Source organism: Piliocolobus tephrosceles, chromosome 8 (genome assembly GCF_002776525.5).
Source record: "Piliocolobus tephrosceles isolate RC106 chromosome 8, ASM277652v3, whole genome shotgun sequence".
NCBI lineage: Eukaryota > Metazoa > Chordata > Mammalia > Primates > Cercopithecidae > Piliocolobus > Piliocolobus tephrosceles.
The window spans coordinates 76,008,230-76,032,924 of record NC_045441.1 but is presented as its reverse complement, the minus strand read 5'-3'; the positions used below and the strand labels follow the sequence as shown (position 1 = coordinate 76,032,924).

The window sequence follows — 24,695 nt, the reverse complement described above, 5'->3', positions numbered from 1 at the left end:
ACAAAAACTAGCCGGGCGAGGTGGCTGGCGCCTGTAGTCCCAGCTACTCGGGAGGCTGAGGCAGGAGAATGGCGTAAACCCAGGAGGCGGAGCTTGCAGTGAGCTGAGATCTGGCCACTGCACTCCAGTCCGGGCGACAGAGCGAGACTCCGCCTCAAAAAAAAAAAAAAAAAAAAAAAAAAAAAAACTACACTATAAGGCTACATATCCACACGAAATCCTGGGAAGAAAAAAATCGTGAAGTAAGACTTAAATCCACTTCAGACAATCTGTCTCACCAGCTCTGATAGTCAGAGTATATGTATTCATTATATGAGGGAATTTTCTTCCTGGTTTGATACGACTGAGTATGAAATCATAAGGGATTTCAAGTTCAATCACAAGGAATGGTGACTTTGAGTATATTTTATGACCAAAGTATACACAATACTACTCAGGGAAAACTTACAGAATTCAGAGCTAAAAACAAAACAGTACAAGAAGGGTTTGAAGACATTTATAGATAGTTGAAACAAATGGAAATGTTAAGCAAAGTCATTAATATCTGGGTGGGGCCATGACTCAAGGCTGCCATATGTATGGCCTAGCACACAAAGATCAGGTTTGCCAACCAGATTTCCTCTCTCAATAATTACATGAAAAGCAAAACAAAACTGAATAACTTGAGCTAATTAGCTGGGAGGTGGGGCAAGGGATGAAAAGAGGCTGTCTCCTACTGGGAGAGAGACTAAGTAGCTGGCAAGAACATGAAGGGAATTCTTGAGAAAGTCAACATCAATTCTTCAGGAAGAGAAGAAGTGACGGATTAGAATAGTCAAAAGATGTGCAGAGTGATGCAAAGTCACTGCGAGAGACAAAGAAGGACAAGTGGAGAAAATGGAGAGAGTAGCCAGTTCCTAATGCTGCCTCAATTCTCAAGAGCCTTCAATTTCATTTAATGGATACCCTTAACCTTCACTTATCTCCACTTCGGTGAGTTTCTGCCCCCTGCTACCAGAAGCAATCTAGAGAATGAATGGGTTCTAGGATCAGCAACAGACCCTCAGAGAAGGCATGAGATGGGCTATGAAACCTTCACAAGGTGAAGGGCAATGAAGATGTTTCCAGCTCACAACACGGGTTACTGAATCCTCCAGTGGTAGCTGAAACATCCTTTGCTATTATTCCTATTATTCCTATTAAGATATAGAGTCTAATTTCTCTCCTGTTGAATCTGGGCCAGCCTAACTGGCTTGTCTGACCAACAGAATGCACTGGCAGTGACCTTCAAGGTCAGGTCATAGGAAGTCTTGTTTCTGCCCAGGACTCTTAAGATGCCTGCTCTTGGGAGGCTCCCTTTCAGAGTCAAACTGTCAATGTTTGAAAAGACCAAGCTACACAGAGAAGTCAAGCAGGTGCTCTGGACCACAGCCCCAGCTGTGACGAGAGTGAGCCACCTTGGATATCTGTCCTGGTTGACCCTTCAGATGAGTCTGGCCCCAGCTTCCACAAGCCCATAACCACATAAGAATCCCAAGTACAACCCTCCCAGGCTGAGCCCAGTCAATCCACAGAACCACGAGAGAGAATAATAAATATTTATTTGAAGTCACTAAATTTTCAGATTATTTGTTATGCAGCAATAGATAATCAGAACATCTCTCTTCCTCAATGATGGAGAAACACTGAAATCATTCCTGTTAGGAGGAAAGCCTTGGAACTAGGATTGGCATGCACTGTGGACACAGGATGAAATTAAAGTCATTTTTAGAAAAAGGATGCTATGCTACCCAGCAGAGGAAATCAATCAGTAGAGAAATGACAAATAAGCAGGTTCACAAAGAAGACCAGAGATTTCAGGAGCACCTGAGGTAGCTGAGGTCCTCAAGAGCCATATCCAAACTCCAATACACCTATTCCATTCCGTTCCACCCAAAAAGCCAAACTAAAACATTCATTTTCATAAAATTCTCTCTCTGTGTACACACACACACACACACACACACACACACACACACACACATTAGGAGTTAAAAAGTAGACACTAGAGGCCGGGCATGGTGGCTCACGCCTGTAATCCCAGCACTTTGGGAGGTCGAGGTGGGTAGATCACAAGTTCAGGAGTTCGAGACCAGCCTGGCCAATATGGTGAAACCTCATCTTTACTAAACATACAAAAAAATTAGCCAGGCATGGTGGCACATGCCTGTAATCCCAGCTACTTGGGAGGCTGAGGCAGGAGAACTGCTTGAATCCAAGAGGCAGAGGTTGCAGTGAGCCAAGATTGCGCCACTGCACTCCAGCCTGGGTGACAAAGCGAGACTCCATCTCAAAAAAAAAAAAAAAAAAAAAAAAAAAAGTAGACACTAGAAGAGCAGGAAGACTAGCACTTAAGTCACGATTTAATTCTTTCATACATATTATCTTATTTAATTTTTCCCACAATCAGGCAAGGTAAGTGTGGTGCATTAAAGATGACTGCAACATCATTGTCACGTCTCCCATTCAGAGGTAGATTATTTTCCCTGGCACTGAATCTGGCTGACCTATAACCTGTTTTAACAAATACACTGTGGCTAAATTAATGTTGCAAAATCTCAAAAACTGGGCCTGAGATTTTTCTCAGTTTCTTATTCTGCTCTCAGAACTCACCTTCTTAAGTCTGACACTATAGTATGAGGAAGCTCACGCAGCTATGCCACGTGGAGAACCTGTCCCCACCCAGCCCTGGCTCCAGCTGAGCTCCAAGCTGGTTGCCATTTGTGTGAGGGCATTCTGGACCTTCTTGCTACCTCACTACTCCAGCTGAAATCATGGGAAAGCGACAGAAACCATGGGAAGGAGGCAGCATTCATGAAAAAGAACAGATTTTTTTGTTTTTTTATACTTTAAGTTCTAGGGTACATGTACACAACGTGCAGGTTTGTTACATATCTACACATGTGCCATGTTGGTGTGCTGCACCCATTTACTCATCATTTACATTAGGTATATCTCCTAATGCTATCCCTCCACCCTCCCCCTACCTCACAACAGGTTCCCCTTCCTGTGTGAGGTTCCCCTTCCTGTGTCCAAGTGTTCTCGTTGTTCAATTCCCACCTATAAGTGAGAACATGCGGTGTTTGTTTTTTTGTCCTTGCGACAGTTTGCTCAGAATGATGGTTTCCGGCTTCATCCATGTTCCTACAAAGGACATGAAGTCATCCTTTTTTATGGCTGCATAGTATTCCATGGTGTATATGTGCCACATTTTCTTAATTCAGTCTATCACTGATGGACATTTGGGTTGATTCCAAGTCTTTGCTATTGTGAATAGTGCTGCAGTAAACATACGTCTGCACGTGTCTTTATAGCAGCATGATTTATAATCCTTTGGGTATATACCTAGTAATAGGATGGCTGGGTCAAGTGGTATTTCTAGTCCTAGATCCTTGAGGAATTGCCACACTGTCTTCCACAATGGTTGAACTAGTTTACAGTCCCACCAGCAGTATAAAAGAGTTCCTATTTCTCCACATCCTCTCCAGCACCTGCTGTTCCCTGACTTTTTAATGATTGCCATTAGAACAGATTATCGTTTTAAACCACTAAGTTTTGCAGAGGTTTGTTATACAGCAATAGATAACTGAAAGAGAAAGTTACTATCTAAATTTTATAGACAAGAAAACTGTAACTCAGAGAAGTCAAGTAAGTTGTATAATCCTTGATTCACATCTGGCAGGTGAAGGCCTTGAGACCCTAAACTGACTAAAAGCTCACGTTCTTTCCAGTAAACCGGACTACCTCTTGTTAGATGTGATTATTCTTACTACAAATGGCTATGATTTTCAAAAGGATTAACTTTACAAAAAAAAAAAAAAGAAAACAAAAAACAAAAAACGAAGAAGCATCCCTGTTCTAATCCTCGGAAATTAGAATGGCAAGGTTTTAAAAGGAACACTTTCACTTTGTAAAATGATCTCCATCTATATGCTTTCTATTCTTGGTGATTTGGGAATCATCGTTAAGTATGGCTTGGAGAGAAAGGTGATAAGTTTTACTGTTAATGACGGGAAGGGGTTTGGCTAACATTAAAGAAAAGACATAAATTAGTCCATTACCAGATTTGTCATTGATTGGCTGTGAAGATTGACAAGATCACTTTTGAGTGCTTTTAGCTTTAAAATTCTTTCATTTAACCAATCTTTACAAAGAGTCTACAGGTTACCATGCAATGCCTGCAGTCCCTGGAATATATCAATGAATAAGAAGATCCATGTCCTTGCATAACTTGTACTCTACCATGAAGGGGACAGAAAATAAACAAAAATCAGGAAAGATAAGTAAGTTATACAGAATGTTTGAAAGTAGTGAGAACCATGGCAACAGGAGAAGAAAGGGGGGTGATGGGAAGGCAGGCTGATAGGTAGATAGGGAGTGTTTGCTGGCAGTAGGGAGGGTTAACATTTTTAAACTAAGTATCATGTATAAGTTTAAAGCATAAGACTGAAGCAACGACTGTTGTCTAGGGAGAAACCCCAAGTAACCAAAAACTTGGTTAAATGAATACACTGTTCCAACCATAAGTCTATCCAGAAACCCACACATCTGTAACAGACATATGCAGTATATGCCACATTCCAACACTAGAACGTAATACTCCCATTTACTATTATTTTCTGATAATCAAAGCACATGAGTTGCACTAATGGGAAAAAATGCAAAGGCATCAATCTGGGAATCATATGAGTTGTTCCTAGAGCATTGTGTTAGTATGAAGCATTCAAAAACAAACATTTATACTGCTTAGGATACTCACAAGTAATAAAAAGTAGAAAGACATGCTTAGAATGAAAAACAGCAGTGTCAGGACAGAGTTTTCTTTTGGGAGATAAGGGAAGGAAAAGCAATTTGGACAGGTACATTAAGGGCCTCCAACTGCACTGTCAAGTTTGCCACCAATGTAAGTGGTAGGGACACCTGTGTCTGTATCTTTGTGTTTTTCAAAATCTTTCAAAATAAAACAATTGCAACTGAATGTAATGTATGAGATGAGTAATAAAAACTTGCCTTAAAAACAGTATTTGATATGTGGCTGGACAAACTGGCATAAACACATCATGCATATGGGAATCACCATAATGGTGGGAATCAGGCAGGCAACAGCATTAGGGTACTACTTATTTATAGGGGAGGGTAACTAAGATTACTCTTCATTCCATGTTTTCCCAACAGTGTTATTCTCACCAGTCCCTTTTAGAACCAGTGACACAAACATACAAATTGTTTTTCCAACTAAAAATGCACTCAAAATAATACAAACTTCTATAAACACCAACTATATTTACAATGTGCACATTCATGCACACAAATGTGTGCATCACAATGAAAAAATACCCTGGGCCCATTATCAAAGGACCGTAGTTTAAAACATGTTAATTTGTCTTTCCAAAAATTACTACACAATACTACTACTTTGTATTGGTATATGAACAGTTTTTACTAAATATGGCTTTATAAGACAGATGTTCATATTTTATGATTTTCTTAGTAATATTAGATTTATTTTCATGCCAAATAAATTAATCATCATATTTATACTTCTTCCTTGAAACTAGTCATCGCACCACTTGTATTCCTTACCTGGTGACTTTTTTTAAAGATCAAAGGATCAAAAGCTAAAGATCCCAGGCTCCTCAACATTTCAACCTAGACGCATATTACACTAGATATATAAAAGTCATACACTTACTTTGTCGAATGAAGCACTGTAGCCTACAGATCATACTGCATTACATATGTTATTTTTCATTGTGTCTTAAAGTAACAGCAAAAAAGCAACAAAGACAACATATTCAGATGTAATACATCAGTTTTCAGAATCATTGGGAACCTAACTGGAAGTGGCTAGTGGTAACAGAACCTCTGTCTTCTGACACACCGACTGAAAGTTTCCATGGTCACTAACACAGATTCTCAATCACAGCCCTCTAAAGTTGCCAAGTATTTGATCCAAGAAGGGAAAAGATGGAAAAAAAACCCAGAAGGAATATATATACACACACACACACACACACACACACACACACATATATATACCTCATGCAGGGCAGACTGAAGGTCCAGGTCTCCATTACAACTCCCACAACTACAAGCCTAATTTAGAATGCAGAAACCCAACTTATGGAGAAAACACAAACCACAAAGAATTATTTCAGATTTAGAGTTTGTAAACCCCAGTCTCAGCACCGAGTTTTGTCTTAAAACACGCTGAATGTAACACTACTGTTAAAGTGTGAATCTATAAAAATGCTCAGAAAACTGGAGTCAATTTTTGACGGTGCTCTAAACTAAAACTAATCTCAAATGCAAAAAATGAGTTTAAAAATAAAGATCAGACTTGCTCTTTTTCCTATGTCAATGAAACAGTAGATTATCTTTTAATCTCTTCAGTTACAGGCTTTATTATACCAAAAATAATAAATAAGAAATGGGATAAACTTTATTCCTTTTTAGTGACAATGATTTTTTCCCTCCAAATTTACTAACACTTTCATTTTTCTAAAAAAAAAAAAATACAATAAAACAGGTTGTTTAGCTAATCACTATGAAGTTATGAGACAAAGACCTCCCTACATACTTTCCTTGTTTTTGCAGAAAACAGATCATAAAACAGAATAAGCCTTGTTCAAAGAAATGAGCAGCTTTGGTTACAAGTGCAAAAGTCAGCCATGTGTACTAATTCTCAGTAATAATGAAGCAAGGTGAGGTCCCCAGAGACTTAAAAGTCAACACCTAGCAATGCTTGGATGAACTAAGATGAGGAACCGCTCATGTGGCACAACTTTACAAAACCCTTTGTATTCCCAATGGGACAGATGAGGCTGTGGAACTCACAACAACCCTCTAAGGTGTGTGACTGCCTCCAATTATACAGAAAACTTTGCTAAAGCCTGCAAAGAAAGATGCTGCTGCTACTTAAAAAATGCATGGCTGGGTGGGGTGGCCCATGCCTGTAATCCCAGTACTTTGGGAGGCCAAGGTGGACAGATCAGGAGGTCAGGAGATTGAGACCATCCTGGCCAACATGGTGAAACCCAGTCTCTACTAAAAATGCAAAGAAGTTAGCCAGGCATGGTGGTGCGTGCCTGTAGTCCCAGCTACTCAGGAGGCTGAGGCAGGAGAATCGCTTGAACCCGGGAGATGGAGGCTGCGATCGCGTCACTGCACTCCGGCCTGGTGACAGAGCAAAACTGTCTTAAAAAAAAAAAAAAAAAAAAAAGGATGTGCATGCACACACAAACACACAGAAAATGGAACCATCCATTCATCTACTCAGAGATCTAAAGGGACCTGGGTTGTCTGCTACCTACAGGATTGCTTACCTGAAAATAAACTCTTCTTAAAGTAATGACTGGGAGAAAAAAGGCAAAGGAGAAGACTTGAAAAGCTAAGGACCACTGTCTACCTCTGAGATGAAGGATGGTAAATCTCATTTCACAGATATTTTAAGTAGCTGTAAAGCCTAAGTGGCTCCAATTTTAAGCCTGTGTTTAGATCAGGTTTGAAAAGGGCTACATCTCTTTACATAACTAGGCACCACTTCTGATGCCAATGTGCTTTGTGTTTGAAATGGGCGACTGCATATGCAAAAACAAGACCACCTACAGATGGCACCTAGAAAATACGTGCCACAACCAATCTCCTTGGCACCCAGAGGCATGTGCAGGCAAAATGCTTTCATTAAAAAGAAAATAAACCTCTGGGCACCATGCCATGATGATTGCCAACATCTTGAGTAGTATCACATAATTAATTTTACGTTTTAATTCTTATAGAAATCTATGATCACATCTTTTCAGAAAGTTTAAAATGTAACTTAAAAAAAACAACAACCCCACCTGACCTACCAAAAAACTCTGCTATATCCTGGACCCGGCAACAACCTGAAGGACTAGGCTAGGCACAGCCTATGGATATACCTATCCAAAAATTAGAAAACCTACTTACTCAAATGGAAACTACAGAGTTGTTTTAAATGGAGAGTACTTATGGGGAAGAGAAACTTCTAAAATTCTCTTTGATTATTATTGTGTGTCCTTTTTATTTAGGACATTAAAGGCTCCTTTTTTCCATCCTGAATGCTCCTAAAGTTACAGAACAAGGGGATCCTGCCTGTCCATCTCCGACAGGTCACTGATCAAACAGAGAGTCAGGCAGTAGCCAAATTCCATCCATCTCTAAAGAATACCAGGAGCTAGGACTTCTTAGCTCCTGCTACATTTAAGAAACCATCATTCAATGTTAGATAGGACAATAAGCCTTTTCCACACAAACATTGCCCAACGTCTAAACTCAAGGATCTTCAAGAAAAAAATTACTTTAGGAATACTACTTCCTGCCCAGAGTAAGCCAATTTTAAAAAGTGACTTCATCTTTTTTATAAGAAATAGGTTCAGATAAAAAAATACCAATTTTGTACTGCCTGAGTGATCAAAGCCTGTTATTTAACCAACCTTATCTTTAAATAACACTAGTCTTTGTATAAGAGTTTAATTTGCTTAAAGTATTTACATTCACATGAACAAACCAGTACATGAGATAAAACGAGACACAATGTTTTGCTGAGCTTCAGAACAAGATGCAGGTTGTTCATCCATATAAGGAAACAATCATTCCAAGCGTTTTTGACAATGCAGAGCACACTCAGCCTGTTATTTCCCAGCATTGTTCTCCCAAAAGCAGTGGAAGCTTGAATAGATGCTGCCACTTGCAAGGCAAAGCCAAGCAGAGCGCTATGGTTGCTGACTTCAAACTACAAGTTTCAGTGCCTGACCCAGCAGAGGGTGCCATGAGGAAAGAAGGTACTAAACATTAACTTTAGAAAAGGTTAGCAAAGATTTTTCAAAGGGCAAACACTTCTGTCACAAATGACTTTTATTGTAGAACAAACCATAAGCAATGACGAATTTAACAGGCATGACTTAACAGGCAGTAAGATCAGAAACATTTACCCTTCCACCTCTGGAATGGTTCGCCTGTCTAGGAAAAGCCGAGGTGCCCTAGTAGACTCTGCCCTTGTGCAGGATCTGTGGTTAAACAGAAGCCTTAGTCCACACCTGTTGACCATGGCAGTGATATATATGTGAAACAAATCTTTTCAATGTAGAGATCTTCAAAAGGTACTTACGCAGCCTCCAGCAAGAATTTCTGCTGCAATTGGGACCGAACCATCTTTGTGCATAAATTTATCCCTCACAAAATCGTTCACCTTGAAGAAAAATATTTATAGAAGCTGATGAAAAATATAAAGAAAGTCATTAAACACTTATAAATATGCATCTGTCAATATAGGCTATTTTTTTCTATCAGTCTATTGGAGTAATCATAAATTGCACAAATTAACAGATCTTAAAATAGTTTGAGAAGTACTCTTAATAGCATAATACAGTTTTAAAAAATGAAAAATATATATGCATCACTGATGTTTCAGGAGAAAAGTTAAAAGATAAATGAAAGCCAAAAATACTCTCTGCAATTAGAACAGCTTAAGAAGGCTGATTTTGTCACTGATAATAGTGACAAAATAAAAACATACATCTTACAACTTAACACTGTTTTACAAGGCTTGATTAAAAATCACTTTCAAGTCTTCTAACAAGAATTAATCTAAAACACTACTCATCATGGAGATAAATTTGGCTGAGCAGACTTTTTCAGCTTAGAAGAAATTCAATATCTAAAAATTCCTCAAGGATTCTCAAAGAACATAAATTACATTAATTAATTAATATAATATTCTCAAAATGGTATGTACTACAAGAAATTTTAAGAAACAGTCATATCTTTTTGGCAGACATAGGCCAGAGAAGATTAGGTCACATAATAAAAAGGTAAAATAAGAATTTCAGGCTTCAAAGCTACACAGTTCAATCTAAAGCTAGAGTTTTACTTTCTGGGGCTTTATGGCCTTAGTGATGCAAATGTTTGTATATTCCACAAACACTTAAACTGAATATCAACCATCTGTCAAATGTGAGCCAGGCACTGGGCAAATAATCTGATGAAGGATTGACTTCAACTAGAACCCAGATCCCTGCACATTTGGCTTTACAGAACACACCCTAACCATGAATCCTATAAAACAGCAGGTGATGACATGCTCTGGAGTCAGACAAGTCTGATTTTAAATTCTAGTTCTCCCATTTATGATTTGTGTGAACACAGGTAGGCTCTTTAAGCCCGATAGGCCTTAGTTTCCTTATCTGTAAACTGTGGATCATGCTTTGTTGCGATTAGACCAGTAAAAGGTAATATATATAATGTGCCTAATACAGTAGGTACTGAAGAGAATTTAGCTGCTACTGCTATGATGACAACAAGGATGGCAGCAACCACCAAAAGTACTCAAGTTTATTATCATATTTTTGGATGTCCACTGCTAAATGGGGAATAATGAAAAAACGTGTGTGGTGAGTTCCCCTGCTTTCAAATTAGCTGGCACCTCTGAACAAACAACTGCTGTTTCCTATAAGAATACTTGCTAGATTCTTGAGTATGTACAAAAGCCCTTACTAAGAGGCACCAACTCAAAAGACTTACTGTAAGTTTTATGGCCTTCTCTGGGGCAACTCCCAATAACTGTGGCAACAGACCTAAAAATCAACAAAAAGTAGAAGTATATTAAATAAATTAGCATTAACTAAACAAATCAACAGTTCTACAGAGGGGATTACCACTTAAAAACTGCTTAATCTCTGCTGCAATTTTCTGCTATTACCCTTAATGAGAATATTTGAAATGGAATGTTTAAGTACTAACTTCTAACAGCCGCATCAGGCCCAAGTACATTCCATCTCACATTCTGGATCGTTTGCACATTGGGTAAATCAACAGTATTAGTGACATAGGAAATCTCATTATTCCCCGAAAGTCTGCTCCTTCCCTTCTGCCTTCTAAATCAGTGGACCACTTGATTTTCTAAATCAAGAACCACTTTTGGGGAAGGCAGTGAGAACACTGAGTGCATTTAGTGGAGCTACGTATCTGAACTAAAAAATCTCATCATTTTCATTTGTTCTTCTTAAAGAAAAAAAATTTAAATCACAATTGTTTTTTCTTGGAAACACGCACCAAGCTAACACTGATGGTAGGAGTATGCTGTACCCTTTGTCATACTTTGCGAGAGGTTCATGGTTCTATTCTTCATTGGAAGTACAATTTTCTAATTTATCTATATAAGAAGGTCCACTTGCAGCCTCTTCTGAGGGACCAGCCCTGCCCACACTCTCTTCCTAAAGGAGCAAGCCTGAGAGGTCACTAGCTTGAATGCCATATGTATCCAACCTATAGGTATATTTTATTGAGTAACGAAGTTTCAAACATAATCTGACCTCCTTGTAAGAAAGATCAATGAGGCCAGTAATCACGCCTGTAATCCCAACACTTTGGGAGGCTGAGCAGGGCAGATCACCTGAGGTCAGGAGTTTGAGACCAGCCTGACCAACAAGGTGAAACCCTGTCTCTACTAAAAATACAAAAATTAGCCGGGTGTGGCGGCAGGCACCTCTAGTCCCAGCTACTCAGGAGGCCAAGACAGGAGAATTGCTTGAACCTGGGAGGCGGAGGTTGCGGTGAGCAGAGATTGCACCACTGCACTCCAGACTGGGCAATGGAGTGACACTCTATCTCAAAAAAAATAAAAAATAAAATAAATAAAATAAAATAAAACAAAATAAAATATCAATGAACAGACTGACCTAGCCGTCAGTTCATAGGTTCAGTTCTGACTGAACTGACTGATCCTAGGCCTCTTTCTGACATCCCAGCCATCTGCTCTATTGCGTGAAGCTCCATCCTTCAGACAGAAACCATGCAAGGTGGTGCCCACCCTGCTCTGAGGCCCGTACCTCAATGAGGACAAATGCCCGTTTCTTTCTTTCTTTTTTTTTTTTTTTTTTGAGATGGAGTCTCACTCTGTGGCACAGGCTAGAGTGCAGTGGCTTGATCTCAGCTCACTGACAGCTCTGCCTCCCGGGTTCACGCCATTCTCCTGCCTCAGCCTCCGGAGTGGCTGGGACTACAGGCGCCCGCTACCACGTCCAGCTAATTTTTTGTTTTAGTACAGATGGGGTTTCACCATGTTAGCCAGGATGGTCTTGATCTCCTGACCTCATGATTTGCCTGCCTTGGCCTCCCAAAGTGCTGGGATTACAGGCGTGAGCCACCGTGCCCGGTCTCCAGCTTCTATTTTTATTGCTCTATTGATACCCTCACAATTGATAAAAATTTTTTCTTTGCTCATATCCTTATAAAGGGGGAAAACTAAATAGATGAATGCAGCTTGATGTTTTTGGGAAAATGGGAGAAAGTCCTTCATTGTGGAATTAAATAAGGATAAGGATGGTGAGGCTAATGAAAATTTTCTTTAAAAGTGCATCATGTTTATTACATGCCAGGTACCATTTTGAAAACTTTATTAACTCATTTAATCCTTATAATCACTCTATAGAGAGGAAACCAAGGCATAGAGAGTTAAAGTAATTTGTTCCAAGTTACCTAGCTGGTAAGTGGTGAGACTGGGATACAAGCCTTAGCCATCTTACTCAAAAAAATCTATATCTTTATACACCACTTAACTCTATGTGTTAATATGCAAAGGCGCATCTGCATCTCACACCCAGCTGCATTTGTTCACTTATATAACCTGCCTAGATCCTATAAGCATTTAAGTTTGCAACACTTCTTTTTGTTTTTTCTTATTTTTTATTTTTAACAAATAGACAAGGTCTCACTATGTTGCCCAGACTGGTCTCAGATTCCTAGCCTCAAGCAATCCTCCTGCCTAGGCTTTCCAAAGTGCTGGGATTACAGGTGCGAGCCATCTCACCTGGTTTGAGTTAGTAATCCTTCACTAGGCAACCATAATATCTAAACCTGCTTCATCCCCAGAGCCACAGCTGACTGGACAATGTAAAACACCTAAAAGATAAGCAAATCAAGAGTTCAGCAACTTAAGCCTGCTACCAAAAATGGAGCTGGCCAATCAGGATGCCTTCCCCAGGAGTATGACTGACAGTCCTTAGAGACGAGGGGACAAGTTAGCACAGAAGCAGCAAGATGAAAAGATGTCATGGGTGGAGCAAGGAAAGCAGCCAATTGGAAGCCACATGTGCGCTAATGTCACAAGGAAGCAGAAACCATGAATAAGCAGAGGAAGTGCGTTGGTGGACAGATGAGAATGTGAAGCAAAAGGAATGGAGACTCTAAAAAGAGAATGCACATAGCCCATGAAAGGCACACAGGTGGGAGTGCCCGTCCCCATCACCTTCGGGTCCCACTGAAGCCAGGCTCCAGTGCAGCTCCTGCTCTTGGATCCCTGAGATTTCTACCTTCTTTCTCTCCGTGCGAATGCTTATCAAAAGCCCCCCTTAGCTCCTGCTAGCTTGAGCGGGGCTGTGCTCTTTAGAATCCTAAATGAACTAAGGCAGCATATGAGAAAAATTGGGAATATGCAACCATTTGGGCAAAACAAGCATTCTTATCCAAAGCAAGCATTCTCTCCTAAACTTTTCTCATGACACTCACTCACTGATCTTTCATTAAGATATCTATAATAAGAGAAGGCTTGGTTATTACCTAATAAAAGTACAACATTAATTTCTACTAGGAATATGTGGGCAGACGCCTGTTTAAACTACCTCTTCACATTTGAAATTTCCATCTTACTCCCTGTATTCAGGTCAAGTGCCAAAATGTTTAGTTAAATATTTACTTGCTAGAAGTATTTTTCTCATCATTAAATTGTAGACCAAAATTGTGGATGGGTTGAAAGCACTGTGATTTAAATGATGATCTCTTGTCTCCATAACTATCCTGTGACAGTCTTTTTAAATGACTAACAAAAAACCAGCCCACAGAGCCAAATGACTACAGTGTTAGATACAATCACTTCAGTCAGCCTTTCAAACTACTGAGATTTATCCTTCTCACCATAAATTTAGTAATGCCTGTGAACAGCAAAAAACAAAAGGGAAAACCCTGTGTGTAAGACTACAAAGAAGGCAGCAAATAGCTATTTGTTCAGCAAACATTTACCAAATGCATCCTCTGTGTGCCTGGTACTGAGAGGGACTGGGATGAACACAGTGAGACTGGTGCCTCCCCCTTAAGAAATTCAGAGTTTAGAGGGAAGGGAAAGCTAGTTATCTCCACCTGCCAGATGGGGGACAAACCACCTAACAACAGCAAGTGCTGCATGCCAGACCCCAGGGGCATCACAGGACTATGAGAACCCAGTGGAGAGAACCAGTTCTTCTGCCTGCAGGAGGGAAAAAAACATCAAAGAAGAGGAGATATTTGCCCTGGGACTTCACGGGTGAGCAGAGGTTTGCTGGAGAGATGAGACAATGAGCAGAATGGAGGGCAAGGTGATCCAGGCAGAGGAAACAGTTGGTGTGCAAAGGCATCAACATCTTAAGGCTATGGCAAGCAGTCAGGGCACTAGAGGCTGTGCTCGGATCACAGAAGACCAGATAGTAAGTAACAATATTATTAACAGTAGTGATAATGACAACAGCCAATAATTGCTATATCCACATACTACTCTGTGTTTTATGTGAATGAACACATTTAATCCACAGAACACCCTACTTAGACAGTGGCTTTTGTTTTATCCACAGCAACTGAAGAAGAAACTGAGGCCGACTTTAAGGGAGCTGCCCATGGTGACTCAGCTGTTCGATGGAGGAACGGGGTTCCACCCACGCTGTCCGGCTCCAGTCTCTGCTCTTACCTGGTAAACTGCATAACTTCTCTCCCAGGCCCACTAAGGAGCATGCATCAAATTCTGTAGATGCATGGGGTGGCTTTTAGGGTAAAAAGTAAAGTTCAAAAAGTAAAAAGTTCTAGAGGCAGGTGAAGGATAGTTTGCAAGAGCAGAGACCTGAGGCAGTTAGAGAAACTAGGAGGTTAAAGTAATATACTAGAGGCCCCACGTTTCCTTATATTAAATGATAAACTTCAACTTAGAATAAAACCAAAGTACAAATCCACTCCTAAGACCTAGGCCAGATGCTGGCACTCAGGGAAGTTGTTGATAAGAACCATTCTTGTAGTGACTACCCTGTCTGGTTAAACAGGAAAATGAAAGTGACTGGATTCTAATCTGAGGCCCACTACAGATGTGGGCCTTGAAAACATTAGTCTTGAGTACTTGCTCTTTGTAAAAAGGTCATGATCTGTGAAACAATGAAAAGTTAAAGAGGTGGGAATTCCAAGATCCTTCCTTGTATCTTGACCTCAGAGGGAGGAGAGGTAGCAAGGCCCAGTAATGCCTAAAGCAGAGAGTCTAGATGAGGCACTTCAACGCGACCACATTTAAGTCTAAAGTGCATATATATCTGACATCTGGGTAACTCAGCAGAAAAATCAGGTTTCTAATATAAGATGTTTCTGTTGGGTCCTGGAAATTCACTTTAACCACCTGAAACAGAGAATGGATGTGTGTGTTGTTTCTAACTTGTCAAAACAGCAGTCTATTTTCCTACTGCCTCAAATGAAATTTATTAGTGTGGTTAGTTTTCCAATCTTCTCCTTTTAGTTCAGCTCCATCAGCACATATGGCAATGCTTCCTTGGCAACTCGACTCTACCAGAAGGCTGCTAATGCGAGAAAAGATTTACAGGGTACAGTATTAATGTAGTATTTTGTCTTCACATTTCATGGGTTGGAGATATAAATCACACCATCCCCTCTGAATCCAGTCCCTAGAACAAACCAAGGAGCTGGAGGTGTGGGGACCAAGCCCAGATCAGGGGTCTCCAACTCAGGCTTCATAGGATATCCCCAAAAGAGGTTCCTGGGACCACTGTGATCAACCAGAGGGCTAGCACTTAAGAACCGGTTAGAAATACAACTGGAATTTCAGGGTTGCAAGGGATTACGAAAGGAACTCATTAATATTGCTGGCCTAATTTAAACTAATTTTAGGCTATTTCCAACGGGCTGGCAGCAAAATGAACAACCTAGGGCATGGGCTTTCAAGGTGGACAGACCTGGGCTAGAATCCTAGGTCTGTGCCTCTTTCACACTGAGTGATCTTGGGTAGTTATTCTTTGAATTCTAGGTACCCCGTTGGCAAAACAAAGGTGCTAATTATTATCTATGGGTTTATTTTGGTAATTATATGAATAAGTGTACAAAGAACCAGACACTATTTACCTCATATATTATGTATTCCAAAAGACATAATGCTTCTCTCTACCTATCTTTTCAAGACACAGCCTTGCTTTCTTTTGTTTGCAAGAGGCAATTCAGCCTGAATCATGTTCATAGCCCACCATTAGGTAAGAAGTATCATGCTGTGCCCATGATATTATGTCTATCTTAGAACAGCTGTCCCCAAGCAGTGAGAGCACATGTGGTCTGAGAGTGTCCAGGGGCCCTATACACTTTGGGCAAGGTAAAGCAATAGCACAGACAAAACAACAGCAAAATAACATGTTATTAAGCTGAAATAAAATATTTTAGTTAAAAGCTTAAATGATCCTCAACCTCTGCTGACAAGCAACTTTTCACAATGTAATTTCTACCAGGTGACAAAAAAAGCCAAGTGATGTTGTTGACAAGTTACCTAATCTCTTTGTATCTTAGTTTCCACATCTGTAGAATGGGAATAATCATGATACCATTTTCACAGGGTAGTCATGAAGATGAAATGAGTTAATACTCACAAAATCCTCAGACCAGCACCAAGTACAGACAATAAAGACTACAGAAATGGATTTGTGTTGTTGTTGATCTTCATCATCACTATCACTTATTCTTCCTCCTCCTCCTTCATGGAAATTGGACTCCAGAGAGGCTAAGCAGCTTGTTTCAAGTCACTAACTTCTGAGTGACTATGTAGTAGTACTCATGAGTTGAATTGAGGCCTGCCAGTACTCTCAAACCAGGGCTCTGTGCTCCTTAATTCTCTGTGGTATCCAGTTTCCTCTAACAGACTTATTGCTCCAACTTCCTCCTCTGCCCTGGAAAGGCATTTCTTCCAGACTAGACTGTTCTGAAACTTTTCTCTAGGCCTCAGCTCACCCTGGGCCAGCACCCTGCCCTGACTGAACCTTTTACACAACAAAAGGATGGTGGCCATGTAACAGGCATCCACATCATGCTTCCCTGTCTCTCCAGATAGTGAATATCAGACTCCTTAAAACCTGAAAGGCACTGAATGTGAGAGCCAAGCTGCAGGCTATAACCTGGTGAACCAGTGAGAGCAAGAATATACTGGGAAGGAGGCATAGGGTCAGGAGTGGGTTAGAAGCCAGGCTGAGCAGCCACTGTAACCCAGAGTGGCCAGGGTGCCAAAGGACTACGCTGGCCAATGCTAGCAGGATCACAGAGGTGAAGGGGCTACTACCAAAGAAGAAACTTGGTAACTAAGGCAGTAGTTATCAGTTCTGTCTCAGCATAGAACTTAGACGGGCCAGCCCAACCCAGAGAAAGACAGCTGAGAACATGTAACACAGGGTAGAAGGTATTCAGGGCAGAGACGAGCAGTAAACTTTGGCAGGAAAAATTAATCCAGAAGACACCCCTATTCCTGTAGCCGAAGCCACAGCCAGCACACTGTTGTGTTGTCTAGTTTCCACCTGGTAGCAACCCCTCCGATGTCAAATTCTTACCCTTCTGACCTCACCATTGAAACCAGAATACTTGTCCCCATCTTCCTTGAGAAACCCCTTTGCTTTCAACATCAGATTAACCTTCATTCTGCAGCTATCAGCACTCTGTGTGCGCTGCCTTACAGCTTTTATTCCTGCTCCTGTTGCCATGCCCTTCTCTCTTCACTTGCTCAAGCATTCTTTCCTCCCTCCTCCTCCTCCCATTTGTCTGTCTGCTTTTGACTCAGATTGCCCCAAGGCATGAGGCATTTCCACCCTCCCAACTACACTATCCCCTTTCAAAGCCTTCATTACAACCCAATTCTGACAGGCTCTTTGGACTGCTACCCCAAGGTACCTGTAGAGTGGAGCTGGGGAAATAGCCCGGGACAAAGACAGAAATGAAGATTTAAATGCCAGTTTATCTAGGTTAAATGTTTTACACTCGAAATTTCAAGCACTGTCTGTTATCTTAGCTATGGCTCAGGATGCCTTTGGGAGACAAAGTGTTAAAACATTATGGTCTAGAAAGAAATCAGTTCCTCAACTCGTCTATTCTGAGGCTTTCTAGAAGTAAAGATAATTGAGGAAAATGATCAGATACTCCTTCAGTTTTTCACCATAGTACATGAGAACTTTCAGGATCCTGGTTATCTTTTCTTCTATCTAAACTATTTCCCTCCTGCTGAAGTGTAATCTAGCTCCCTTGTTTTAGTCTCAGCAACAGTAGTTGGTTATAAATTATCATTCTTGAGGTGTGGAACTAATTCACTCATTAACCTCTTCTCTAGGATACCTACATGTCTTTTTGTCATCTTTTTCCCATTTTCTAAAGTCATCAATTGTTACCATAGCACTCTCAAGCCTCTAACAATTCTCTCATCCACCTTAGATCCAGTATGTGTCACCTAAGTCTCAGATTACAATGCCCTGTGCTCACTACAGTTAGCTCACCATAGATTTCTGGAGGTTGGCTAACCCAACACATGATCGGTTGAAATTTTTTGCTCATTCTTACGTGGCTTCCTATAACCAAACACATGTCCTCTGATCTTTGTATAGATTAACGCTTTAAATGAAAATGTGCAGACATTGGCCAAGAAAATAAAGACTCAAACCTATCCATTTTGCAATCATTAAAAGTTTTGGTGGACATGGATGGACATGAGTGCAGTTCACGAATTAACTGTGGTTTCTTCCAAGATGCATGTGTTCTTAAGTAATGCAGAACAGTCATGGAAATTTCAACCATTTTATTTTGGTGCCAGAATTTTAAAGTTTATTTTTATCCACATGAATTATGCAAGAAGGAAGAATCTCACTGTGATTCTAAAGAATTTGGATACTCCCTTTTATAGTACCATCAATGATACGGGACCTGGCTTAAACTAGCTGCCTGCCAAAACTTCCCTCTGCAATATAAAAGTATCAATAACTTCCTGAGATATCACCACAACATCCTCTAGATGTCACCTTGAGAACATTCCAGGATGGAAGATGACTGCTTTGTACTACACAGACAACTTGAAATAGAAATATTTACAACTCTGCAAGCTTGGATCAATGGGCTGATTAAAAAAATTTTTTTGCCAATTTCCTCAAAGGTTAAGCATTGCTCTAAATTAGGTTTAATTCATAAAATGATCTAATTACTCTTTCTGGGAGATTTTCTTTAGGGCTTCTCCGATGAATAGAAACAAAAATCTTCTATTAAGCTGATTTTTGAAGATTTAAAAATCTTCAAAAGATTTTTAAGAAGTATTTCTGATAGACCCTGATTTATCTCTCTTTTTTTTTCTTTTTAATTGAGACAGAGTTTCACTCTTGTCTCTCAGGCGGGAGTGCAGTGGCACAATCTCAGCTCACTGCATCCTCTGCCTCCTGGGTTCAAGCGATTCTCCTGCCTCAGCCTGTAGCTGGGATTATAGGCCCGCCATCAGGCCCAGCTAATTTTTGTATTTTTAGTAGCGACGGGGTTTGGCCATGTTGGCCAGGCTGGTCTTGAACTCCTGACCTCAGGTGATCCGCCCGCCTCGGTCTCCCAAAGAGCTGGGATTACAGGTGTGAGTCACCACACCCAGCCGTGATTTCACATCTTTTTTCCCAAGATTCTCCCAAAACATTTTCCAATGTCTAATGCTGCTCATCTCATCATCTGAAACATCTGAGGAAGAAGACTGCAACAAAATTTAAAAGCAGAAATTATTTACTCCTGGAACATTAAGAGCATTTAATTATGGCTGATTACCCAATCAATTGTTGTTCTTTAATATGAAGAATCTATAGCCGGCCAATGACTGACTCATTTGGTTATGCCAGTCATTCAAACCAAACAAGTTGTCAGGTAATTCATTAAGGATTTCAAATACCTGAGCACATTAAATCACTCTGAAGACCGGAGAGGAAACAGAAAGAATTTTACAAGTGACTTCAGGAAGACCTGGATTATCTCAGGTGTGATTTCCCTTAATACAGACAGGCTTAGCCTGGGGGTTGGATTTTCACGGGGGGCGGAGTGGGGGGCATGGAACTAGGAAAATTTGCCATTTTATTATTAGGAAAAAAGTAGTTTGCATTGCAGAGAAGGTTTTCAGGGCCAGACTCATGGGATTTTTATGCAGCTCTTTTCCAGCAACTAAAACTTACACAAAAATAGGAAATAAAGAAAACAGGGAATTATACCAGGGATTAGACAACTCACAATATTAACACCTCTCATGACTCTCTGAGGCACATTTCTATTGAAGAGCATGGCTAGAAATCCCTACAGCTGTGATATCAGCCTCCTTGGGACTATGGGGCAGAGATTCAAATGTGCTCTCTGATGACTACCAAGCAACTTCCACAACTGTTCTGATGCGGCCAGCTGCGGCCAGCTGCCGGGGAGGCAAAGAACAAAACAACTTGCGGTGGAGCATTACAAGAGTTCTTTAAAAATAACCTTCATTCTAACGCCACAGGGAAGGACTTCTAAATGCAAAAACAGCTTCTGATATTCTTGTTATAAGAAAAAGAGATATTGATTAACATCATAATAAGATCACATGCTACAAAAACACCTTCTTTGAGGTCAGATGCCAACTTTTTTCAAAGTACACAAAGGTAATTTTATAATAGGAGAGAGATCTCACGAATGCAACAGTCCCAAATTATCCTATTCAGGAAATATGAGCAATTACATAGGCCTTGATAGAGAAAAATTACATGTTGAGCAAAATTCTGTAATACTAAAAAATATGCTCAATATTTCAAAACGTGTATAAATTAAAGATGTACTCTGATACTTTCTCAAATATTGCTAGGTGAAAGCATTAATAGCAGCAATACTATATTTTCCTAACTTAACAGTTTTCCCTTGGAATAATATAATTTTATTTTTATTTATTTATCTATTTATTTATTTATTTATTTATTTATTTATTTATTTATTGAGATGGAGTCTCGCTCTGTCCCCCAAGCTGGAATACAGTGGTGCAACCACAGTTCACTGCAAGCTCCACCTCCCAGGTTCAGGCCATTCTCCTGCCTCAGCCCCCAGTAGCTGGGACTACAGGCACCCATGACCACGCCCGGCTAATTTTTTGTGTGTGTGTGTTTTTTAGTAGAGATGGGGTTTCGTCGTGTTAGCCAGGATGGTCTCGATCTCCTGACCTCGTGATCCACCCGCCTCGGCCTCTAAAGTGCTGAGCCACCACGCCTGGCCAGAACAATATAATTTTAAAATAAAATTACATTTTATGAGAAATGTACAAAGAATCACATATAGGTATTTCATAATTTGACTTTGTACATAAAAGTGATAATACTGAGTCTCAGAAATATGTTAGGTCTTTTTTACTTACATTGTAATTTTTTAAATTAACAACAATGGTTTCCCATGAGTTACCTACATTTTCATCTGATCTCTCTTACCCAATAAGCACTTACAAACATGCAGTTATATACAATTATTAATTATTGATGATGTACAAGAAACTAAAGAGAACTGATCTCTGACCAATCAAGAATAGGAACAAGTCATTTTCATGGCAAATTTATGTATCATTATTATTTTTAAGCTGAACTGTGAGTCAACTCTTTGCTTTCAAGATGATCCAAATTACAGAATGGGACTAAACAAAAATTTTACAGAAAATCTTTTGTTTTAAAATGGTTTACTAGAAAAGATATCAGGAAGAAATGAACACAGGTGACTCCTAGAACTAATCTTATATTCACATTCTACTCATCATCCTGACACACAGCTCTGTCTCTTGCCCTTAGGGTCGGGGCACCCAAAGATAAATGGTCATTTCTAAGCCAGGAAAAGGGTGAAGAGCTGCCACTAGGGTGTTTACAGTGAGCCTCTGTCTGTATCTAACATATTGACTTACTACTCCTTCCCTGAGAAGTTAAAAGCAGTCACTCCCATCTTACAGATACAAGAACTGAAACGGCAAGAGTGGAAGCCTCTTTGCATAGCACACATTAGCTCAGCACTCAGTACTTGGGCACACTTCTAGCTGCCAACAGTACAGGTTGCAAAAGGGAAATACAGATGTAATCAAACATCAGACTTGCCAGGTATGGTCAAAGATAGAGAAAAAGGGACTCAAAAAACAAATCAACTTAAACAAATTAAAGACACTCAGCAGTGTTGGGAAACGTTCTTACAATTCTAAAGGTACCCTTGACATTTAATCTAATACCAAGAAAAGCCCATAAAAGTAGCTTACGAAGCAATGCTCAGATGTCTGCCCAGACTTGAGACTCAGAGATTTCCCTTCCAAAAACCACCCATATGGACAGGTAAGGGGGTCAATTTTGCCTGACTCACTGCAAAATAGGCACTGTGACATTAAACTTGTACTACTTGGAAGCTATTTCATTTGCAAAGTTGTTGTCATCAGGGAAGAAAAGTATTTCAAATGGAAGGCAGTGACCCTGAAAGGGTCATCATCAATCACCTGAGGTCAAAGACCTTCCAAATTGTAAGAAGAGGCAGGGGATAAGGAAAAGAGGGTAGAGCAAAGATCAAAAGGCCTTTGATGGGGGCTATCTACCTACACAATAGGACCCGCAAAATGGAACTTCTCTGGAGTTTGAAACTTTCTGGCTTCTAAGGTGAGAGAGGTTTCAAGAAAGGTTTATCCTTTTTGTTTTTTTTACCTGGGGTGATTAATTTGAAGACGCGAGTCAGCAGATGGCAGAAGAGGCCCAGAGGCACAGGTTTCCATGTCTGCCAGTTTCACCGTCCACCTTGGCAGAGTACTAAATACTGTTTTCTTCTTCCAGAGAGAGCACTAGTAGGGGAGAGGAGGGAAGACTCTACCAGCTTTGCAGCTGCCAAATTATAAAGCAGCTGAGCTTGAACTGCCTTGTGATACTGTATTTTAACTGATGTAGAAACACTTTTTTCTTTTCATAGAAGGCAATCACCAAAAGAACAGTTGAGAAGTCTCCTTTGGCCAATGCCAGTGGAAAAGCAGTCAGGGTCTGTGAGATCCTTTCCATCAGTGATGACACACTCTCTGCTACTACTTCCATTGCTTAATGAACTTCAGATGGTTAAAGGAAAAGGTGGAAACAGAAGGATTACCTATTTCAGGCTGGCTCAGTGGTGGGAAACCTTGGCTAGAGGGGTGTGTGAATCAACTCCACTGGGTTGAGAGTCAGATGAAGAAAAGGGGCAACTTTAACTCAGGATGAAGCAGCAAAAGAGAGCTCTACCAAACCCTTGGCTACCTGCTTGACAGACGTTTTTGTGGTATATTCCAGGAATATCATGAATCCTGAGTAGGCTTTGTCCTGGCCCCAGAATACCTTTGCCTATTAGCTGGAGAACAGAGTACTTCAAGGATGCAAACAATGTGAGCCTTTCAAAAATTCATGGAAAATGCTTATAAAAATAATTTATTATTTTAAGAAATAAAACATACAATAGAGCACTATAAATAACTTTCAGATTATGGGCTGTTTCGATTAGCCAAGCCCTAGATGCCTCCAGCCTACTCCCATTAGCATGGATAATTGAGAATTTGCTGTATTTCCTTTTTAATGCAGTCTTGCTAATTCATGTCAGGCACTAAGATGAGAAGCCAAACCTCTGAGTATTATTTCACCTTACAGGTATTGAGCGTGTGGCACTAACCTCTATACAGTCCAAAGAAGCCTTCATAGCGTAGCACTTTCTTAAAACAGTCAAAGCTGTTTTTATACATCAGTTCTCCCACAAAAGAGCCAGTTGATCGTTGGTTCTGCATTCGAGTTTTTACAAGATCGATAGGATACACAGCAGTGGCTCCAACAGCTAAAATTAAACAATATCAATATCTCAGAAGAAAGTAAGGTAGGTCAGAAGAAAGGACAAGGTGGTTAAAGTCAAGGAAAAGACTGAGAAAAGAAATGTGTTTTAAATTTTAAATACAGATTTTAAAACAGTACTACCTTTCTTATATCTTTAATAAACAATTGTGGGATTTCATTCAAGTATCCCCTAATAAAACGATGTCATAGATATTTTAAATTAAGGCACATTGCTGCAGCCCAAATTAGTAACCTGTCTTTGGAAGGCCTGATCTGGATAAGAGGAAAATGCCACTTTTAAGTCCCTGATCACATGCAGGTATAGGAAAAAGAGTTCCTTTGCTCTTGCCCTACCTCATCAGTAGAGACTGATAACTGGCATTGGGAAAGACTAGAGAAGACTGTCCTTTAACATTTCAAGATGGAAAATCAGAGAAAAGATAATAGGGATAATAAAAGTGAAAATTTTGTTCTCATCCATGACTAACCTCCAGCAACAGAACCCAGACCAAACCTGTAGGCGGACTCTGCAACTTGTAAAAGAACTGGTCGAGCTGAATCGCCTGAGGCCTTCTGCTTTGCATGCACAGGAATCAGAGAGCAGGAAAACAGGTGATACAAAAGAAGATAAAATAAAAATGAGCATACGTTAATTTTAAACATTAATCATTGGGTGTATCCATGATACAACTAAAATGTCAAAAAAAAAAAAGTAGGAATGGATTTCATAAGTTCTTATTAATAAAAAGAGTTTAGTGCTATAATATTTAAAATCAAATTTCAATATAATCA

The 24,695-nt window shown here is 40.0% G+C and overlaps 1 protein-coding gene across 2 annotated transcripts in view; it reads right to left on the bottom strand.

Moving 5' to 3' along the window:
- Nucleotides 1-24,695, bottom strand: part of SLC25A13 (solute carrier family 25 member 13) — a 194,462-nt gene that overhangs the window by 47,740 nt on the left and 122,027 nt on the right. For both annotated transcript variants that reach the window (XM_023226599.2, XM_023226600.3), the window contains 4 exons: nt 24,392-24,476; nt 23,749-23,907; nt 10,561-10,613; nt 9,149-9,229 (listed from right to left, as the gene is read on the bottom strand). In XM_023226599.2, coding sequence (XP_023082367.1) covers nt 9,149-9,229; nt 10,561-10,613; nt 23,749-23,907; nt 24,392-24,476 — 378 coding nt within the window. The remainder of the gene's footprint in view (nt 1-9,148; nt 9,230-10,560; nt 10,614-23,748; nt 23,908-24,391; nt 24,477-24,695) is intronic.